This window comes from Theobroma umbraticum, unplaced genomic scaffold, assembly GCF_002168275.2.
Source record: "Theobroma umbraticum cultivar Fairchild unplaced genomic scaffold, ASM216827v3 scaffold_130.0, whole genome shotgun sequence".
NCBI classification, from domain to species: Eukaryota; Viridiplantae; Streptophyta; class Magnoliopsida; order Malvales; family Malvaceae; genus Theobroma; species Theobroma umbraticum.
In genome coordinates, this window is record NW_018397264.1 from 541,653 (window position 1) to 558,413 (window position 16,761).

General features: G+C 31.1%; 2 protein-coding genes and 1 long non-coding RNA gene across 3 annotated transcripts; 2 read left to right on the forward strand and 1 right to left on the reverse strand.

Moving 5' to 3' along the window:
- Positions 1-3,091: 3,091 nt before the first annotated feature.
- LOC110421481 (non-specific lipid-transfer protein-like) lies at positions 3,092-3,902 on the forward strand. The gene is made up of 2 exons (XM_021435078.2): positions 3,092-3,550; positions 3,703-3,902. Exons 1-2 carry the CDS (start codon positions 3,198-3,200, stop codon positions 3,710-3,712), a joined length of 363 nt encoding a protein of 120 aa, XP_021290753.1. The 5' UTR covers positions 3,092-3,197; the 3' UTR covers positions 3,713-3,902.
- Positions 3,903-7,282: 3,380 nt separating this feature from the next.
- On the forward strand, positions 7,283-7,726 carry LOC110422343 (uncharacterized). The gene is made up of 3 exons (XR_002445712.1): positions 7,283-7,361; positions 7,451-7,475; positions 7,587-7,726. It is a non-coding gene; the product is annotated as an uncharacterized LOC110422343 (long non-coding RNA).
- Positions 7,727-12,762: 5,036 nt separating this feature from the next.
- On the reverse strand, positions 12,763-13,541 carry LOC110422103 (non-specific lipid-transfer protein 1-like). Its single transcript, XM_021435883.1, has 2 exons — positions 13,183-13,541; positions 12,763-12,816 (listed from the first exon to the last, which is right to left on the reverse strand). The coding sequence occupies exons 1-2, from the start codon at positions 13,539-13,541 to the stop codon at positions 12,807-12,809; spliced, it is 369 nt and encodes a 122-aa protein (XP_021291558.1). The 3' UTR covers positions 12,763-12,806.
- Positions 13,542-16,761: the final 3,220 nt, after the last annotated feature.

Below are 16,761 nucleotides of genomic sequence, written 5' to 3' on the forward strand. Positions count from 1 at the left end.
CTATTTGAATTAATAGTAAGTACACTGTATTGGGTTTGAGTCTGATTTCTCTCAAGATAAAAAAAAATGGAAGAAAAACAATTGAAAAAGTTCAATTACTCAAATTTTTGCATAACATCAATTAACTTTTCTTTTAGTTTCATTTTCTGTTTCAATCTTTATAATTGATTTTGATTATATTTAATAACTTGAATATGTTAATCTTACTGTAACCTCCATAGAAAAAATCTAATTAATTAACACCTTTAAGCCTTTTGTTTGTTATGTCTGATGCAGTTCCCTATTTCACCAATTAACATGTATTTCTTTGCACTGCATAAAATCCGTAGCATTTAATTTGGCTTTACCTTGGCTTCCTTTGTCACCCGCATTTGGGTTGATTGGAATGCTTTGGTTAATTAACATGTGTATGTGTCACGGGCCACAGTCCAGACCCACCAGGAGGCCCAAGAAGTGACATAGTCCGGACCCGCCAGGAGGCCCAAGAGGGTGCCAGCCCACTAGACCCATGTAGGGGGGGCTGCTGGAAAATTCAAATTTTCCCTCCCAACCGAATTTCTAGAACCTTCCAAAACTTTGGAGGGAAATCTTTTGGGGGGGGAATACTTTGAATTGAAAACTTTGGAGGGAAATCTTTTGGGGGGAATACTTTGAATTAAAAACTTTGGAGGGAAAAGTGGGTGGGGAACCTTGGCTATAAATAGCCCCATCCACCATTGTGTAAATCATCCATTTTTGCATCCATTTTTGCATCCATTCTTGCATCCTTTGTATTTCAATTCATTCAATATAAAGAGTTTAGTTTTTCTCTAGCATTCTCTTCCCATTTTTCCTTCCTTGTTTATGCAAGCTTGCTTGCCGGCTTAAAGCCATTGTGCGGGTGTTGAGCGCTTGTCGGGTGAGTAAGGCTGACTTGGGTTCTACTGCCGAGCTAAGGGCTGAATCCAAGGCCGCACGAAGGTGGTCTTAAGAATCGCCCCGTGACATATGCACGTGTAGTTGTGCAGTTTGACAATTTGTTTAATGTCGTTAGTCATCATAATTAATTGTGATGGCTATTTTTTATAAAATAAATAAATAAATAATAATAAATTAAAAAATAAAAATAAAAACACTAACAAAACTGTAAAGTAGGAACCTCAAGTGAAACTGCAGTAGAAGTTATCTTGTATAAAGAACAATATAAAATTATGAAAATTATATTGTAAGGGAAAAGCCTTAAAAAAAACTTAACAAAAAACAAAGAGGGGAAAAAAGAGAGACACTCAACTGATTGATTTAAGAGACAAAATTTTTTTAGCTCTTAAAGCTAAGGAATTTTTGAAAATATTTTTTTAATTTTAATTATTTTTAGTGAAAAAAAAGATTTTTAGACAAAATCACTTTTAATGAAACCTTCTTATATTTAAGTGCATATAAAAAAATTATTATTATATGTAATGTTAAAAAAATTTATTTCATGCTATATTGAAAAAAATTATTACATGTCATGTTGAAAAAAAATTATTACATATTATATTGAAACAAAAATTATTATATATCATATTCAAAAAAATTATTGTTACATGTTTTGTTAAAAGAAAAAATTATTATATGCCTTGTTAAAAGAAAAAATCGTTATATGTTATATTGAAAAATATTATAATTATCTCCTAAAACTTTCACAAAAAGTAAAAAACATATTTACAGCAAAACTAATGAACTTTTTCATTACGAAATCATTAAAAAGTGATACAAAGTTTTGTGATTACCGACAAAATCACTTGATAAGAACTTTTTTTGAATTTTTTATGAAATTTTACCAAATCAAAAATATGGATGGAAATAACCAAAACACAAAAAGCATTTTCTTCCTTACAATTCTTTTTCACCTTCTTTTTTTTTTTCTTTTCACTTTCTCTTTATTTCATTTTTGCATCGAATTAGAAAAAATTGAAACTTTTTATTTATTTGAAGATGGATGGAAAATCTTGAACCATTCCTTTCCTTTCTTCTGCAATCAAAACGTAAAAACCGTTTTCTTCTCTATAGTTATTTTTCACTTTCTTCTTCTTTCTTTTTTTCCACTTTCTCTTTGTTTCAATTTTACACCGAATTTGAAAAAATTGAAACCTTTTGTTTATTTCAAGATTAATTGAAAAATCTTGAACTATTATTTTCCTTTCTTTTATTTAAATTGATTTTATTATTAAGATTTTTGAAAGGGAAGATAAGCAAATCAAAAACATTGTTTTGAATGGTTTAAAGAGCATGATAGAGTGGAGAGAGAAAAGAGTGTTGGATGGATAGTTTTCTAGATAATGTGAGAGAGAAATATTTAATTTGTCTGAAAGTATTTTAAAGACTTTTTTTATCAAGTTATAGTAAAAATTAAATAAAAACAGTTAATTTATTTTTGAAATGAGCTTACGAGAATGATCATTTTTCATCATTTTCTCTTAACTTAAGGTATATATAAATATATATATTTTTAGATTTTATTAGTATCTGAAAACAGATAGAAAACTGATCAAAGCATTTACCTGATTAAAATCACCACATAATACAAAGCTGCCCAGAACACACTAGCATCTGAAAAGAACATCAGCCCATGGACAAATAACCATGAGGGGAAAATATTTAAGACCGAGACACTGTAAAAGAAAAACATAAGCAGGAGCAGACGCGGTTGTAATAAGGGATAGTTCAAACTGCAATCCGATCCATCTCGGTTTATCACCTCTTTAGTTATATAATAATACTACCGTAAGATATACCACGGCCAGCTATTGGATAGCATCTTAATTTGATTATTGGGAAGCTACGAATTCTACATATATCTGGAGACTGTGAAGTGGAATCGCTAATATTTGAAGTGATGAATCAAGGCGGTATAACATTCTTGGCGAAAAAGGTTGGCATCAGATAAAAATGGTAGATACAACTTTTTCAAAGCATTAAAGATACTCAACCACAACGACAAACATGAAAATGAAAGGAAGAACCCTAGCATTGAATTGAGCCAACCACCAACGCCTAACGCTGTAGTACTTGTCGACGTATTTCTCATTATATTGCCTCGTTCAACTTTTCCTATAAAAACCCTCAAACCCTGAAGACCTTAGCACGCCAAGCATCAGCTTCCTTATAATCAACTACTTGAAAACACTCTTGCTTAAGTTCTCTGTGAAATTCTTATTTCCTCCTCAGTAATCCCCATGGCTACCACTATGTCCCTGAAGCTTGCATGCGTCGTGGTTTTGTGCTTGGTGGTGGGTGCACCCCTGGCTCAGGGGGCCATAACATGTGGTCAGGTCTCAAGCAGGCTGGCACCATGCATTGCTTACTTGAGAAGCAACGGAGCTGGTGCTGTGCCTCCATCTTGCTGCAGTGGGGTAAATGCTCTTAACAGCGCCGCCCAAACCTCACAAGATCGCAAAACGGCTTGCACCTGCATCAAAAGTGCTGCTAGCTCAATTGCTGGCATCAACTATGGAGCCGCAGGTTCACTCCCAGGCAAGTGCGGCGTGAGCATCCCGTACAAGATCAGCCCCAGCACTGACTGCAACAGGTCCGTTTTATTACCAAACCATTTTGAAAAAAATTTCACGAAAATTAATTAATTACAGCGAAAGAAAATGGCCCAAAAGGTTGTTATACCATAACAGTTTTAAGTTACCAATTGTTTCTTAATTAAATGATTATTTTTTTGTTGCATTGCAGCGTCAACTGAAGTTCGCCGAGGAAAGTTTTCATCTGAAGGGAAGGAGAATATGATAGTTAGCGAATAAATGGATGTATAGCATCCATCCGGATAGCACCCTGTGTAGGAGTTGTCCTTAGTTTGAGAGCAAAAGGTTGCTTTATGCAACTCTATCTGTTATTTCTGCTTGATATATATATATCACGGATTTGTTCTTCTAGCTATATACTCTTCATTTACCTTTTTTTTCTTTTTTTTTTTTGTTTTCCGTAAAGTAATATTATTTACGGATACATTTGCACAGCTACAAGTGAAGAGAATTGAACATGGAGATTTTAATAAGTTCCTAAGCGTTACGAACAAACAAATTTGTCGTTTAGTTTTAAGCGTGAGAGTTTTAAGACAGTCGGGACAAATTGTGAGCCATAAATCAATAATCCTCATATTTCAGCGTATGTCTACATGTAATTACATGCTCAAGGCAAACCATAAATCCATTATCTTAAAATCTTAAACTTTTCAAACAAAGGAAACCTAATTAATTTTAAACGAATAGATCTTCAAAAATCATTTTTTTGGTTGATGACAATTAATTAGGTTTAATTATTTGATAAAGACTTCAGAATGTCTAATACAAAATATTATGTCATTTGTTCTCAACAGAACCATCCCAATTTTTAATCTCTCTTGACATGACAACATTTCATTGGACAATTTTAAGATTGGGATCTTCCAACTCTTAGGTGGGTCAATTATTCATAAATGGGTCATTTTAAGTGGGATAAATAATTGACAAATAATCGTTTTTATTAAAAAATATTTTTGTAAACTGATTATAGGAGTGCCAACTATAAGAGGGAAATCTATCGGTGACAATGGGACAGGTCAAGTCAGTTTCAGATCTGAGTCATTTACGGTTACGAATCTTGTCACATTTTATGATGTTCGAGTTGGGTCTTTTTTGGGTTTGAGTTGCTTTGGTTATCGGATCACTAGAGTTTGAAATTATTTTCATTTAGATTAATTCAACTTCAAGTTAGAACACATATTGGATTATTTCGAGTTTAATTCACCTAAACATTCAAGTCATTACAGGCTAAGATGATTTAGATTTTGAGAAATTTAAAGTTGGCACTCTCCTTTTATCTTCTAATATGTTTTACATATTTGGTTAGTTATATCAAATCTCACTTTTGGATAAAATTATATTAAATTATTTTCAAAATAAAGACCTTATGGAGTTTAAAGATAAATTTTTCATTAATTTTTTAGACTAAAACCTTTAAATATTAAAAATAAAAATTACTTTTAATAAAAAATCATTACGTTAAAAGATTTTTATTTTTAATGATAACAAAATATTAAATTCAATAAATAAGTACATAAAATTTTGAGTCTAATTAACAAGTAAAATAGGTAGTTTTTTTTCTCGAACAAATCAATTTCATTAATAAAAAGTAACTTACCAAGCTTCACGGTCCAAAATGATGCACTGGAAAGAGAAAAATATAATTAACTAGAAACAATGCCTAAATAATCATAAAAATAATAAATACAATAAAACTGGTTACATAACGCATAACAAAAAGAACTATCATGAGTTGAAGCACACTCCCTAGACAAACCGTAACACTCTAAGATAATTTTTACCATCAAGCATAAACACTTATTGAGTTAAAACAATCCTCATCTTTACATCATTGAAGGTATCAACGCACACTGCACATATTCAGATGATCAACTCCCATATTTTCGAGTGCATCCGCAAAGTGATTCACCTCCTTCTAAATATGCTTATATTTGACATCGCCAATCGTCTTTTGCAACGTGTCAATATCATTACAACCTGTCAATATCAACAAAAACCTGTGAGGACGGGTAAAGGGCCGCAAGGGAGCTATGTTTTGTCAGAGAGTGTTTTTGAACCCAGTGAGTGACTGTGTGGTAGGCAGAAAAGTAGGAGGGGTAGGGTTGTCGTAGCAATTGATTGTGAGGCGAGGATCCAGGCTTTTTCTTGTGGCTTCGAAAATTTTGTCATCGTTGTGCTGTCTGTCCTTCGGGTCCGCAAGTTGCAGAAAATGGTTTAGGGGCTAAACCATAGCCTTTGTGTGCCTGAGTAGTTAATTCTTTAAAAATCATAACCTAAATGCCTTCAAGAATGTCGCCTAAACCCTAATTCATCCCTTGGATGCATACATCAAGGACATATGACTCAAACAATCGATTTATGTGATTGAGATTCAAATTTTTCCCACTTAGGGATTTGATCAATCATAGGTTTGTCTCTTTTTCATTGGCATGAACCTGAGTTCAATCGTATATGCTAATTGTGTGACAAATACTATAGGAGCAATTGAGAAATTCACGTTCCAATTAATCTCATTTGTCAATTGTCCCAAGCTTAAGATTAGTGTAACCAATGAAAGGTGTTCCCTCTTAGAGAACGAACAAACTTCTTACCATGAGATCTCCCTGCTTGCATTGTGGCAAGTTAATTGCCCCCAAGTGTGTAACATGTTGGTGAGTGTTTCCTTTATTGTCAAACTAGCTATATGAGGTTTGATGGTTGATAATTCTCTAGCAGCTTCTTACAATCAATCCTTTGGATGGTGCGTCATGATTTTGTGGAGGTTTCGATTCTGGATGCTGGCTTTCAAAGGAGCTGTGTGAGTCGACTCTCTCAAGGTTCGTGAACTTTTTTTGAGGGAGCCATGACACATCAACGATGACCAGAGCTTTCCAAGATGGTTGAAAAGCAAAGTGCTGGTTCTCGTTTGTTGGTATGTTCAAAGGTTTGTGAATTGATCAATGGATGAAAGATGTGTTAAGTTCTGGTTCACGATTTCTTTGGTTTGCTCGTTCTCCTGCTTGACCTTCCACTGGAAGGGAGTTCTCTGTTTTTGTTTTGTACTCCTGATTTGCTTTGGAAGCGGGTTGTCTTGCGGTTTCCTTTTGTTGCTGGTGGAAGTGCTCCATGTCGATTCCTTGGGAGCTATGACAGTTCAAAGATGATCAGTGATTTCCAGGCCCATTGAAATGAGCCGAAGGTGCCTCTTCCCTTTTTATTTGGTTTGCGTTATGATTTGAGATTTGATCATCTATAAAGGACGTTTTATGCTCTGTTTCGAACTCTTTGGTCTACTTAGTCTTCTGTTCATTTCCCACTGGATGGGATGCTTTGTCTCAGGCCCGTGCTCCTGATATTTTTTAGGGGGTCCTCTTAGGTTTCGGCGTATACGGCATATTGTTGAAAGATCTAAATTTTCTAGGCTTTAGCGCTGCACTTCTTGTAGGATCCTTTTATCTTTTTCTGGTTGATATTGTTACGACCCTTTACTGATTCTGCTTGCCGTCTATGCTTGATGCACAGTGTATCTTTTTGCAAATGTACATTTAAATTCCCACATCATGCGCTCTATGCCACAAGTCTTCTGCCAATTTAATTAAAGACTTATCATGACACCATCAGTGTCGACAAAATACAACTCGCTTGTAAAAAAATATATATTATTTTGTATAAATGTAAGAAGATTAAATGACACTATCAATTTGGTCTTTTGATTGTTTCTTTGCAGAACGCCTAGAGTTGGTCCCACAGAAATTTATTAAAGATCTTCTGCAGGTGCCTTGGAGGAATTTTGACCAACTTCCGGGAGATGCTGCTTGTTTTGACCTCAAGGTTCTAATTTTGGCCTCTATTCCTTAAAAATTTTGATTGTGCAATGGAGAAATCTGAAGTTTCTAAGCCAATTGCAACGGTTGTAACAGGAAACAACTATAATATGTGTCCAAGGTATGAGAAATGAAAACTTATTACATATTTATGAAGAAAATTGCAATAATTTCTTTTGTCCTTAATTTTTTGAACTTGACTTTTGTTGTTTGGTTTTTTTTTTTTTTGTAGCCATCAAGATTGGAAAAGAAAATAAAAAGAGGGAAGAGTAGAGACCATCGGTAGAGCTGATTTATATTAGCTGCAGAAGTGGTCCGATCATCGAAACGGACGCAACCACCTTTTCAGAGCCAAAATTGGGAATTGGCCACATATGGCATGCACTGATAAGGTCGTGCGTAGTACCAGGAGGTATTGGTTAGCAATTGGTTGGCTCCATTTAATACTCGGTTTCTTTCTTTCATTTTCATGATTTGCTTGTGGGTGAGCACCTTTAATGCTTTCAAATTACTGATTATTAAGTTTTAATTGTTAAATCCATCAAGGAAAAATGGTAATGTTACATATGTGCTACCTCCTGGGTCGACTTTTGCAAGTATTTCAAGTAATGTAATTTTGATACAGCCTTTCAATATATATACATATCTTTAAATTCATGATGATGATATTAGACTTTGATCAATAGAATATACCATGTCAGTACATAAGTAAAGATTTTAGATAATTAACAATTTCATGTTTTTCTTAGCTTTGAAATATGTTAAATTAATTTTCAGCTTGTATGGCTTTTTGCCATGTCTTTCATAAAATGAAGGTTGATTGTTTCCTTCATTTGTAATGATATTGAATTACGAATAAAATAAGGATCTATTTTATTGAATGAAATTTTACTGGAAAATTATATTTTTCTTGTACTTCTTTTGTGTTTGTTTTGAGAATAAATTCTTATTAATTTTTAAAATTAATTATTACAAATTAAAGAGTTCAATCTAGTAACATGGTCTGAGGCAATTGGAGGGTCACAAACCACTCGAACACCAGGATGCGACCTGCTACATTATTTGCTACAATTGCAACATCTGAATCTACTTGTGGTCCGATGCCTTCTGCTGCTGCTGCACGAGTTTCATCACCTTAACCTACGGGCTATCAAGAAATGAAGGCTAATGTGAAAGAGTTGGAAGACTAACGTGTCCGATATTAAGTCCATCATGGAGATTATCCTTAAGAGGCTCCTAAATCCAGCTGTCAGGTCTTCATCATCACAGCAGTCTCACCTAAAGTCACAACAGCAATCTCCTCTTCTTCATGATTTCGCCAATGAACAATTGTAATTCCTTTTCAGTGTGCTATAGATTTTTTATATTAACATTTTTTATAGACTTTGAACATTTCTTTTTTAATTTTCAAAATTTTTGGGGTGTTTTTTTTATATAATACATTTGGAGTATTTTTCAAATAAAATTATTATTTTAAATATATTAATATTGTGATTCAATGTAAGAAACAAAAAAATATTAAAATATATATAATTAATTACTGTCGACGAAATTCTTTCAATACAGATGTATTTTATTTTTTTATAGATGAAATTTACTTTATTATTGATAGAATAATATACATTACTGACGGAACAAGTCAAAAATTTTAGTTGCTAATTTTGACGGTAAATTATCGTTGAATTTTTTGATCGAGATATTAGCCTGTAATATTTCAATGAATTTGCCAACAATAAAATTTTCGGTCGATAACTTTACCAATGGATTTTTCACATTACCTACAATTTTTTTGACAAACGGATCAAATTTTTACTGACGAAAATACCAACAAAAACTTTAGTTGGCGATATTTTTGATAGATTTTTAAAATACTAATGAAAAATTATTATTGATGATGATATTTTTGATTGAGTAACGACAGATTTTTTCGTCAATAATTTCATCGATAATTGATGTTACCGACATAATGCACACTTTTACTGATAAATTTTTTCGTCGGTAAAATCACATTTTTTATTAGTGTATTGACCAGATTGATTGTTGGTCTTTAATGCACTATAATCTTCCTCTCTTTTTTCTTTGTAATTATCTAATGGATTAGTTTTTTATGTTTTGCTTGACAGGAGAAGGGACTTAGCATTTACTTTTTATAGTGAATCCCTAGTCACAGCCTTCATGAAAAATGGAGTTTCTTATAGGCCTACTCATTAAATCCACATTTATTATATTCATATATTACTATTGTATACATAAATCTACTAATTCATGTGTCACTGTTACATACATAAATCTACTTTATCAAGACCAAATAAGCTTATTTTATAAAACATTAAATAAATATAAATAACGTATGTCTATAATTTTGTTTTGAGAAAATCTAACAATTAGATCTTGTGGGAGAAGCAAGTTGAGCGTAGGAGCATTGAGTGTAAGAGCAAGGAGGGATGTTTTTTTTTGGCTTGGGATGTTTAAATAGGGGATCTTTCGGTTTGTTGATGAAAGAGGTGGAACGTGGTCGTCGGAGAGGTATTGGAAGGATGGTGGGGAGGTGGCAATGGCACAGAGGTGGAGGGGAGGGGGGCTAGTGGGGGCCTTGTCCCCCGCCTTCTCAATAATTTTTAAATTTTTTTAAAATTATCTCTTTTTTAAAAAATTTTATAATTTCACTCTTTTAATAATTTTTAAATTTTTATGACTTATGTTTACTTTTTAGAAATTTTATAATTTTGCTCTTACAAAAATTTTAAAAATTTTCTAACATATTTTTATTTTTTTGAAATTTTATAATTTTACTCCTACAATAATATTTTGTTTAGTAAAATATGGTATAATAATTAGTCAACAACTAATTTTAATAGAACTAAAACAAAACCAATTGCATTTTTCAAAAAAAAAATGCCATAGAATTATTTTCAAACCCTACTACTCCAAAACCTCACAATCACCACTTACTCTCCTTTCTTTTTATCAAATACTGTAAAAATAATTATTTTTTTATACTTTTTTGCTTATCAGTGTTCTTTGTATAGAAAACTTTTAATCAGTAATTCAATTTTTATATCAAGATAATTGATAAAATTTATTTATTTACTTATTTTAATTTTAATATTTTAAATTTTAAATATTTTTTTTATTTAATAATTTTTACTTGATGACTTTGATTTACGATTTATCCTCTTAACTCTTTGTTGTTGAAAGCAATTTGATTAGGCATCTAAGGTTGGTTATTACTTATTTATTTAGGGATTGCTTGATTGTTTTTCCTCCAAATTAGTTTTGTTTTTTTTAAAAGATTTTTGTGAACAATTAAGTTTTTTATTCAAAAATTGCTTCTTTGTTGAACTATTTATTAATGTTATATTTAATTTTTGTAATAAATTTTAGAAAATTACTTCTCCATTGCTTCTTAATTACTTTTTATTGATATTTTTGTTATTATATTTATTAATTTTTATTTATTATTAAATTTATCTAAAAATTAAGATTATTATCATTATTAAATTATTTATAATTATACTAGTTAATTCTTTTAATTAAATTATCAAGATTGATTCTTTTAAATAATTTTTAAATTTTATTTATATAATTTTTATATGAATTTTTTTATCTAAGTTGTTTTATATTATTGTTACATATTCAATTTTTAATATAATTATTTAATTTATAAATATTATTTTTAACTTTTTACTTTCTAGGTATAAAATCTGGACTCCATCGCTGCTATGAAAGTTTCTTGCCTATCCGCTGAAAGTACCGTGTGGATGGCGGGTGCTTGGGTTGTGATGATTGCTGGCTTGTGTTATCTTAGGTCGTTTTGTGATCGGATGAACAAGGGGAGTCGAGGATGGCATCGTGCGGTCGGGGGTCTGCTTATGGATAAGAGTTGAAGGGTCCATCCCAATCTTTTTGCCTGTGTGTGGTGGGGGCGATGTCCTTGATGGTGATTTGCCTCTCTTCAATTGAGATCTTGAGGTGAAGCCGCGTGAACACAATCCGATTTTTTGAGGCATGTTACAATCTTGTGATGTGGATCTCTGCCAGGCCTGAGAAGGTTGTGGGCATTTTGTGGTTGTCTTTTGCAGCTGCTGTGGGTACGTGGGCTGGGGTCTTCAAGGGGTTCAATGAAGAAATAAGGCTGCTTTTAATGAAATCTTGACTTTTGAGCAAAGAGTTGCATATATGTGGATTGCTGATTTAATGATTTCTGCAGCTCCTGCTTTGATTGATATGCTGGTCATTGTATGTTAGGTCTCTCTCACTTGTCTTTTCGGAGCAGTGTAATTATTTTCTGACTACTTTATGCAGTCGAATTAGAAGTAATTAGGTTAGCGTCATTGGTTTTTGTTGAGCTTCCCTTCTTTTGTGTTCGGGCTTCTGGCTCAAGATGAGAGCTTTTAAGAACACTAGAGAAAGGCCCGCGCAATGCTCCTGGATCTGATTAGCTGAAAGTAAAGGAAAGCCCAAAGATAAAAATTCAGAATCAAGCCGAAACTCCTCATCAATCTTAATTAGGACATATGTCAACATCCATTATTCTCAACTGTCTTTCAATTCTTCTGAACAACTTTTAATAATAATATAGATTTGGTGAGTGAACCCCATTGGCTTCGTCACAGCTAGTGCCTGTCCCTTTGACAAATGTACAGTTTTTCCTTTGTCTCAACCGGCGCTGCATATGTGAATAGAGTCCCTTGCAATTAAAGTAAGAAACATGAAATGATATTACAGAGTCGAGGTTGATAACAATTTTGTTTTCTTTTAATCAAACGTTCTATTAAAGAAACCCATGTTAAAGTGTGTGAGTTGGTGCCATGTGGCAATGACTTGTTCACGTACCAGTTCGGGATTGAGCATGATATTAACAATATATGAGCTTGCTGAAACCCAATACTAATAAGAAAAATTATTTCTACGCCCGCCCATTTGAGCTCCAGTCTGTATATTAAAAACTTGCTAATTTTGATGCAAGCAAAAATGGAAAATACAACTAACTTAATTAAAATATGTTTTTCTTTAAATTTTTAGTAATTCATGTTACAAAGCAAACCATCCTTTCTTGTTGATATCAATTTTTTTATATTAACCTTTTAACTTTAAATTGTTTACCTTATTAAAACTAAAACTAAATGAGTAAATTTATTTAACAAATCTACTATTGAGTAGTTTGGATACCAATTTGCTTGCTTTGAAAAATTAATTATGCAAAAATTTTAATGTAAAAAAAGAATTAAGTCAGCTGCCATGAGAAGCACTATCGTATATATAGGATCAACTTTGATTATAACCAGCATTGGGTTCGTTCATAAGATATACGTAGAAAGAACAGCAGACAAACAAATATATATATATATATATATATTTATATAGCCCCGATAAATTGAACCCATTATTTTATTTTGGAACTCCAAGTCCTTATTCTATGCAGCCAGCTGCTATCCCGGCTTCATTCATCTTAGTTCACCCTGTAAAGAGAGAAACATTTTAATTAGAAAATAGAAAATCCCTTTAACAATTATGCATAAATTTATATATATATATATATATATATATATATCAAGACAAAACTAAAGTGTGTGTTCAGATGAAGAATTTTGAAAATTCTCAAAATTTCTAAACCGAAGGTAATTTTTTAAAATGCATCAAGTTAAAATAAAATTAATAATTTATAATTGCATATTGTTTTGATATTTTTTTTTAAATGCAATTTGAAGTATTGAAATATGATGGAATTAAAAACATTATAATGATTATTTAAAAAGAAAGAATGATGATGTTAAAGACAGTCAGCATTCAGCAAGGAGATGAAGGCGAAACGGATGTATATATACTTTTTGCAGTCCGTGGAGGGGCTGATCTTGTAAGGAATGTTGACATTGCACCTTCTAGGAAGGCCTTCAACCAAGTCCAGATTCAGACCGGTATAGGTCCCAGCCAGGCCTTTTATGCAGTTGCAAGCCTTTTGGCGATCAGCTTTTCTCTGAGCCTGTTGGTTCAGTCTCCGAACCCCATTGCAGCATCCTTGCGGTGGCGGAGGCACATTTTTTCCACGCAACGTCAGGTAAGTTAAGCATGGAAACAGTTGGCTTGTCACGTCATCACAAGTTAGTACGGCGGTGGCCATTGGATCAACCACCAACATGCACAACACTGCTAGACCAAAAACAAGCTTAAGATTAAGAGCAGCCATGAATATTTCTGTTGAAATTAATAAGCAGCCTTTTTCTTTTGGGACAGTAGCCAGTGAGAAGGAAATTGGCTTGTGTTTTCCAAGGAGTGACGGGGCTTGGCTTTTATGTACTACAACAATAGAATTGAACAATAATTTGCCAAGTCGTTGACCTTTTAAGTTTTTTTCTCTTTATGCAAATCTTGAGCTCCATGTGAAAGTTCATGATTCAATTAAATAATTAAATAAAAAAAACAAATAAGAATTTAAATAAAAATCACAAACCAAAATGTTTACTTAAAGATTTAAGTAAAAGATGTCCCATGAGGCACTTCATAATTTGAATTTAAAATTTTTAAATAAAAGACGGGTAAATTTTATTTACACCTTTTATAGTTACAATTTTTTTCATTTGACATTTTATGACTTTTTTTCTCAATCAGTAGTATCATGCGAATAATTTATGTTCCCACAAAAGATTAGGTAGTTAATTTTTGCCCAATAAAATTACAAAAATACTCTTCAATATAAACATATATGCTAACTGAAACATCAAGTATTCTAGTAATTTATTATGCAAAATTAACAAGGTATTGTTTATAGGAACAAATGTTATTCACAAAGTTACACATGAATATTTGTTTTATTAGTTGGTATATGATTTCTCTGCTTAAAAATAAGATTCGAATCCTTTTTTTTCCAATTTCAAAAAAAAATTATTCATAAAGTGTTAATTAAAAAAATGATATTTATAAGGTGGTAATTGAAAAGAGAAAACAGAATGCCATATGAGAAAAGTTAAAATCAGAAGTGAGGTAAATGGAGTTTGCCCATAAAAGCTCTCATGAATTACACATCTTAATAATTAGAACTTGTAATTATAATTTAAAGATTTGATAATAAATTTTGAAAGAAAAATTTTGGATTTTATAAGACGAGATATATTCAAAGCTCAATAGAATTATATTTCCTCCAACTCGTTTTCTTTGTTCATCTTTTTTACAATGTTCTAAAATTGTCTGCTGGGCAATTTTACCTTTTTAAATTTCAAATTTATTTTTTGTGAATTTTTTTTATTTTTTGACATTAACAACCATGAAACATCAATTTTATAGGAAACATTTTAATAAATTTTAAAATAAAATATACTAAAACAAATTTTTTATAATCTTTATGATAATCATATAATAATAACAAAATGTGAAAGGTGAAAAATTACGTATAGAAATTTTGTGCTTTTAAAAAAGTGTATAAAAATTTTATGAAATAATATCTAGAAAAGTCTTTGTTCTTTTATTATATTCAATTAAGTCAATATATTTTTATTTTGAATAAAAAAACTCTTATATTTTTATTTTTAACCAAATAAGCCATTATCATTAATGGTTGATTTAATTAAAATATTTTATCATTTTATATCATGTGATCATATTGACGTAATATGCTGATATGTCATAATAGATGATGATATGATATGTTGATATAACATTATGATATAATCATATGATATTTTTCATCATTCACGTCATCGTCATGTGAGCAATAAATGATAAATTATATTTTAATTAATTGCAATTAATCCATTATTATATTTTTCATGCCATAAAATGACTAGAAACTTGAAACTACATTCTAATTTTTTGAGACCAATAAAAATCTACTTTTCAAAAAAAAAATTATGAAGGCCTATTTGATTCACAATAAAAATATAAAAATTTAATTGAATGTAATATTAGAATAAGAATTTATTTACAATTTCTTAAATAGTTCATAAATTTTTTTGAATAGTGTGTCAGAATTTATTATATATTGAAAAGAAAATTAAAATTCCTTTTTAAAAAAAAATGAAATTAATCACCGTTACAATGCTAAGCGGCTTGGTGTGATGGATATGTGAGCAGATTTTAACGTTTCATTTGATAAAGGAAAAATTTAGGTGTCGTATGTGTAGTTTTTAAGGTAAAATTTTAGAATTTTTTTCATTAAAATTATAAGACTGAAAATCAAAATCAGAATATTTGTAAAATTTACGAAATAGATCAGCAATATTTTATGAACAAAACCTTATATTTTAAGCGAGTAGAACGTGGTAGTCGTCGCAAGTATTTACAATATTTTAGGGAATCCTTCGACATCTCTTTTTTAAATATTTTTATTGGAAGTTACTTCTTTAAATATTTTACATGTTCGTGCGACTTTCTTTTGTTTTTTTTTTACAGATATTCAAATATCTTTTAATATTGTTTTATATCAATGCAACAATCGACTTTTTAGTGATTAAGTTAAGAATCAAGCCATTTATAAGGTGCTCCTTTTTTTAATGCATAAACTTGAATGAGTAAAAGAATAAAATGTTGCTTGCATATCATGGAAAGATCTTTAATCGGCTTGCAGAATGCTACCGCGAATCTTTCGATATCTAATTTCGATCTATTTTACATGTAATAATGAGATATTTCTTGTTATTATATTGCTAACCTCTGCCTCTATATAACTCCATTTTTCAATATATAACCATAAGTAACATATATATACGTATATATTGGTAAATTTGGATTACTACTAATAAGAAAATCCTTGATAATTAAATATGACACGATTTTTGAGAGGACACCATTTTTAAGAAACTAGCTTTTATTTTATATTTATAATCGGTTGTTTGCATTGATTTTTTTCCATGATATTGGTAAAATAATCATTTTTAATTTTTTTTGTTCTTTTTGAAATATATTAATATTTATATTTGAAATAGAAACATATTAAACTTCAAATTAATGGTTTAATTAATGGAGTGATAAGACATATATGATTATGTAGCTAGATTTTTCCTTTTAAATGAGGTTAGGTAGATGTTTTAATGGGCAAGGAGTGGTATATCATCCAACTTGGTGGATTAATGCGAAATGATCTTTTTTTAATATTTTGATTAGAGATTTAGTGAGATGTCTTACGACTGGAAATAATCTTGTTAAGGGTAGCAAAAATAGAGCTGTTGTAGAATGATTTAAACCGGAGGAGGGTTGGCTTCAGTTTAATACGAATGGTGCCTCTAAAGATAATTCCGGTGAAGCAAAAATCAGAAGATTCTCCGTGATGATACAAGTACGACCCTTACCCTGCTCTCCAAATCTGTTAAACATACTGATGTTAACCTCGCTGAATTGTTTGCGGTAAAAGAGGCAATCAACATCTATGTGGCATCAGTTTGGTGCTCAACTAAATTGGTCATTGAATGTGATTC

Bases quoted from the DNA above. Each gene is read 5' to 3' on its own strand.
- LOC110421481 (XM_021435078.2), top strand. From the start codon at position 3,198: ATGGCTACCACTATGTCCCTGAAGCTTGCATGCGTCGTGGTTTTGTGC.
- LOC110422103 (XM_021435883.1), bottom strand. From the start codon at position 13,541: ATGGCTGCTCTTAATCTTAAGCTTGTTTTTGGTCTAGCAGTGTTGTGC.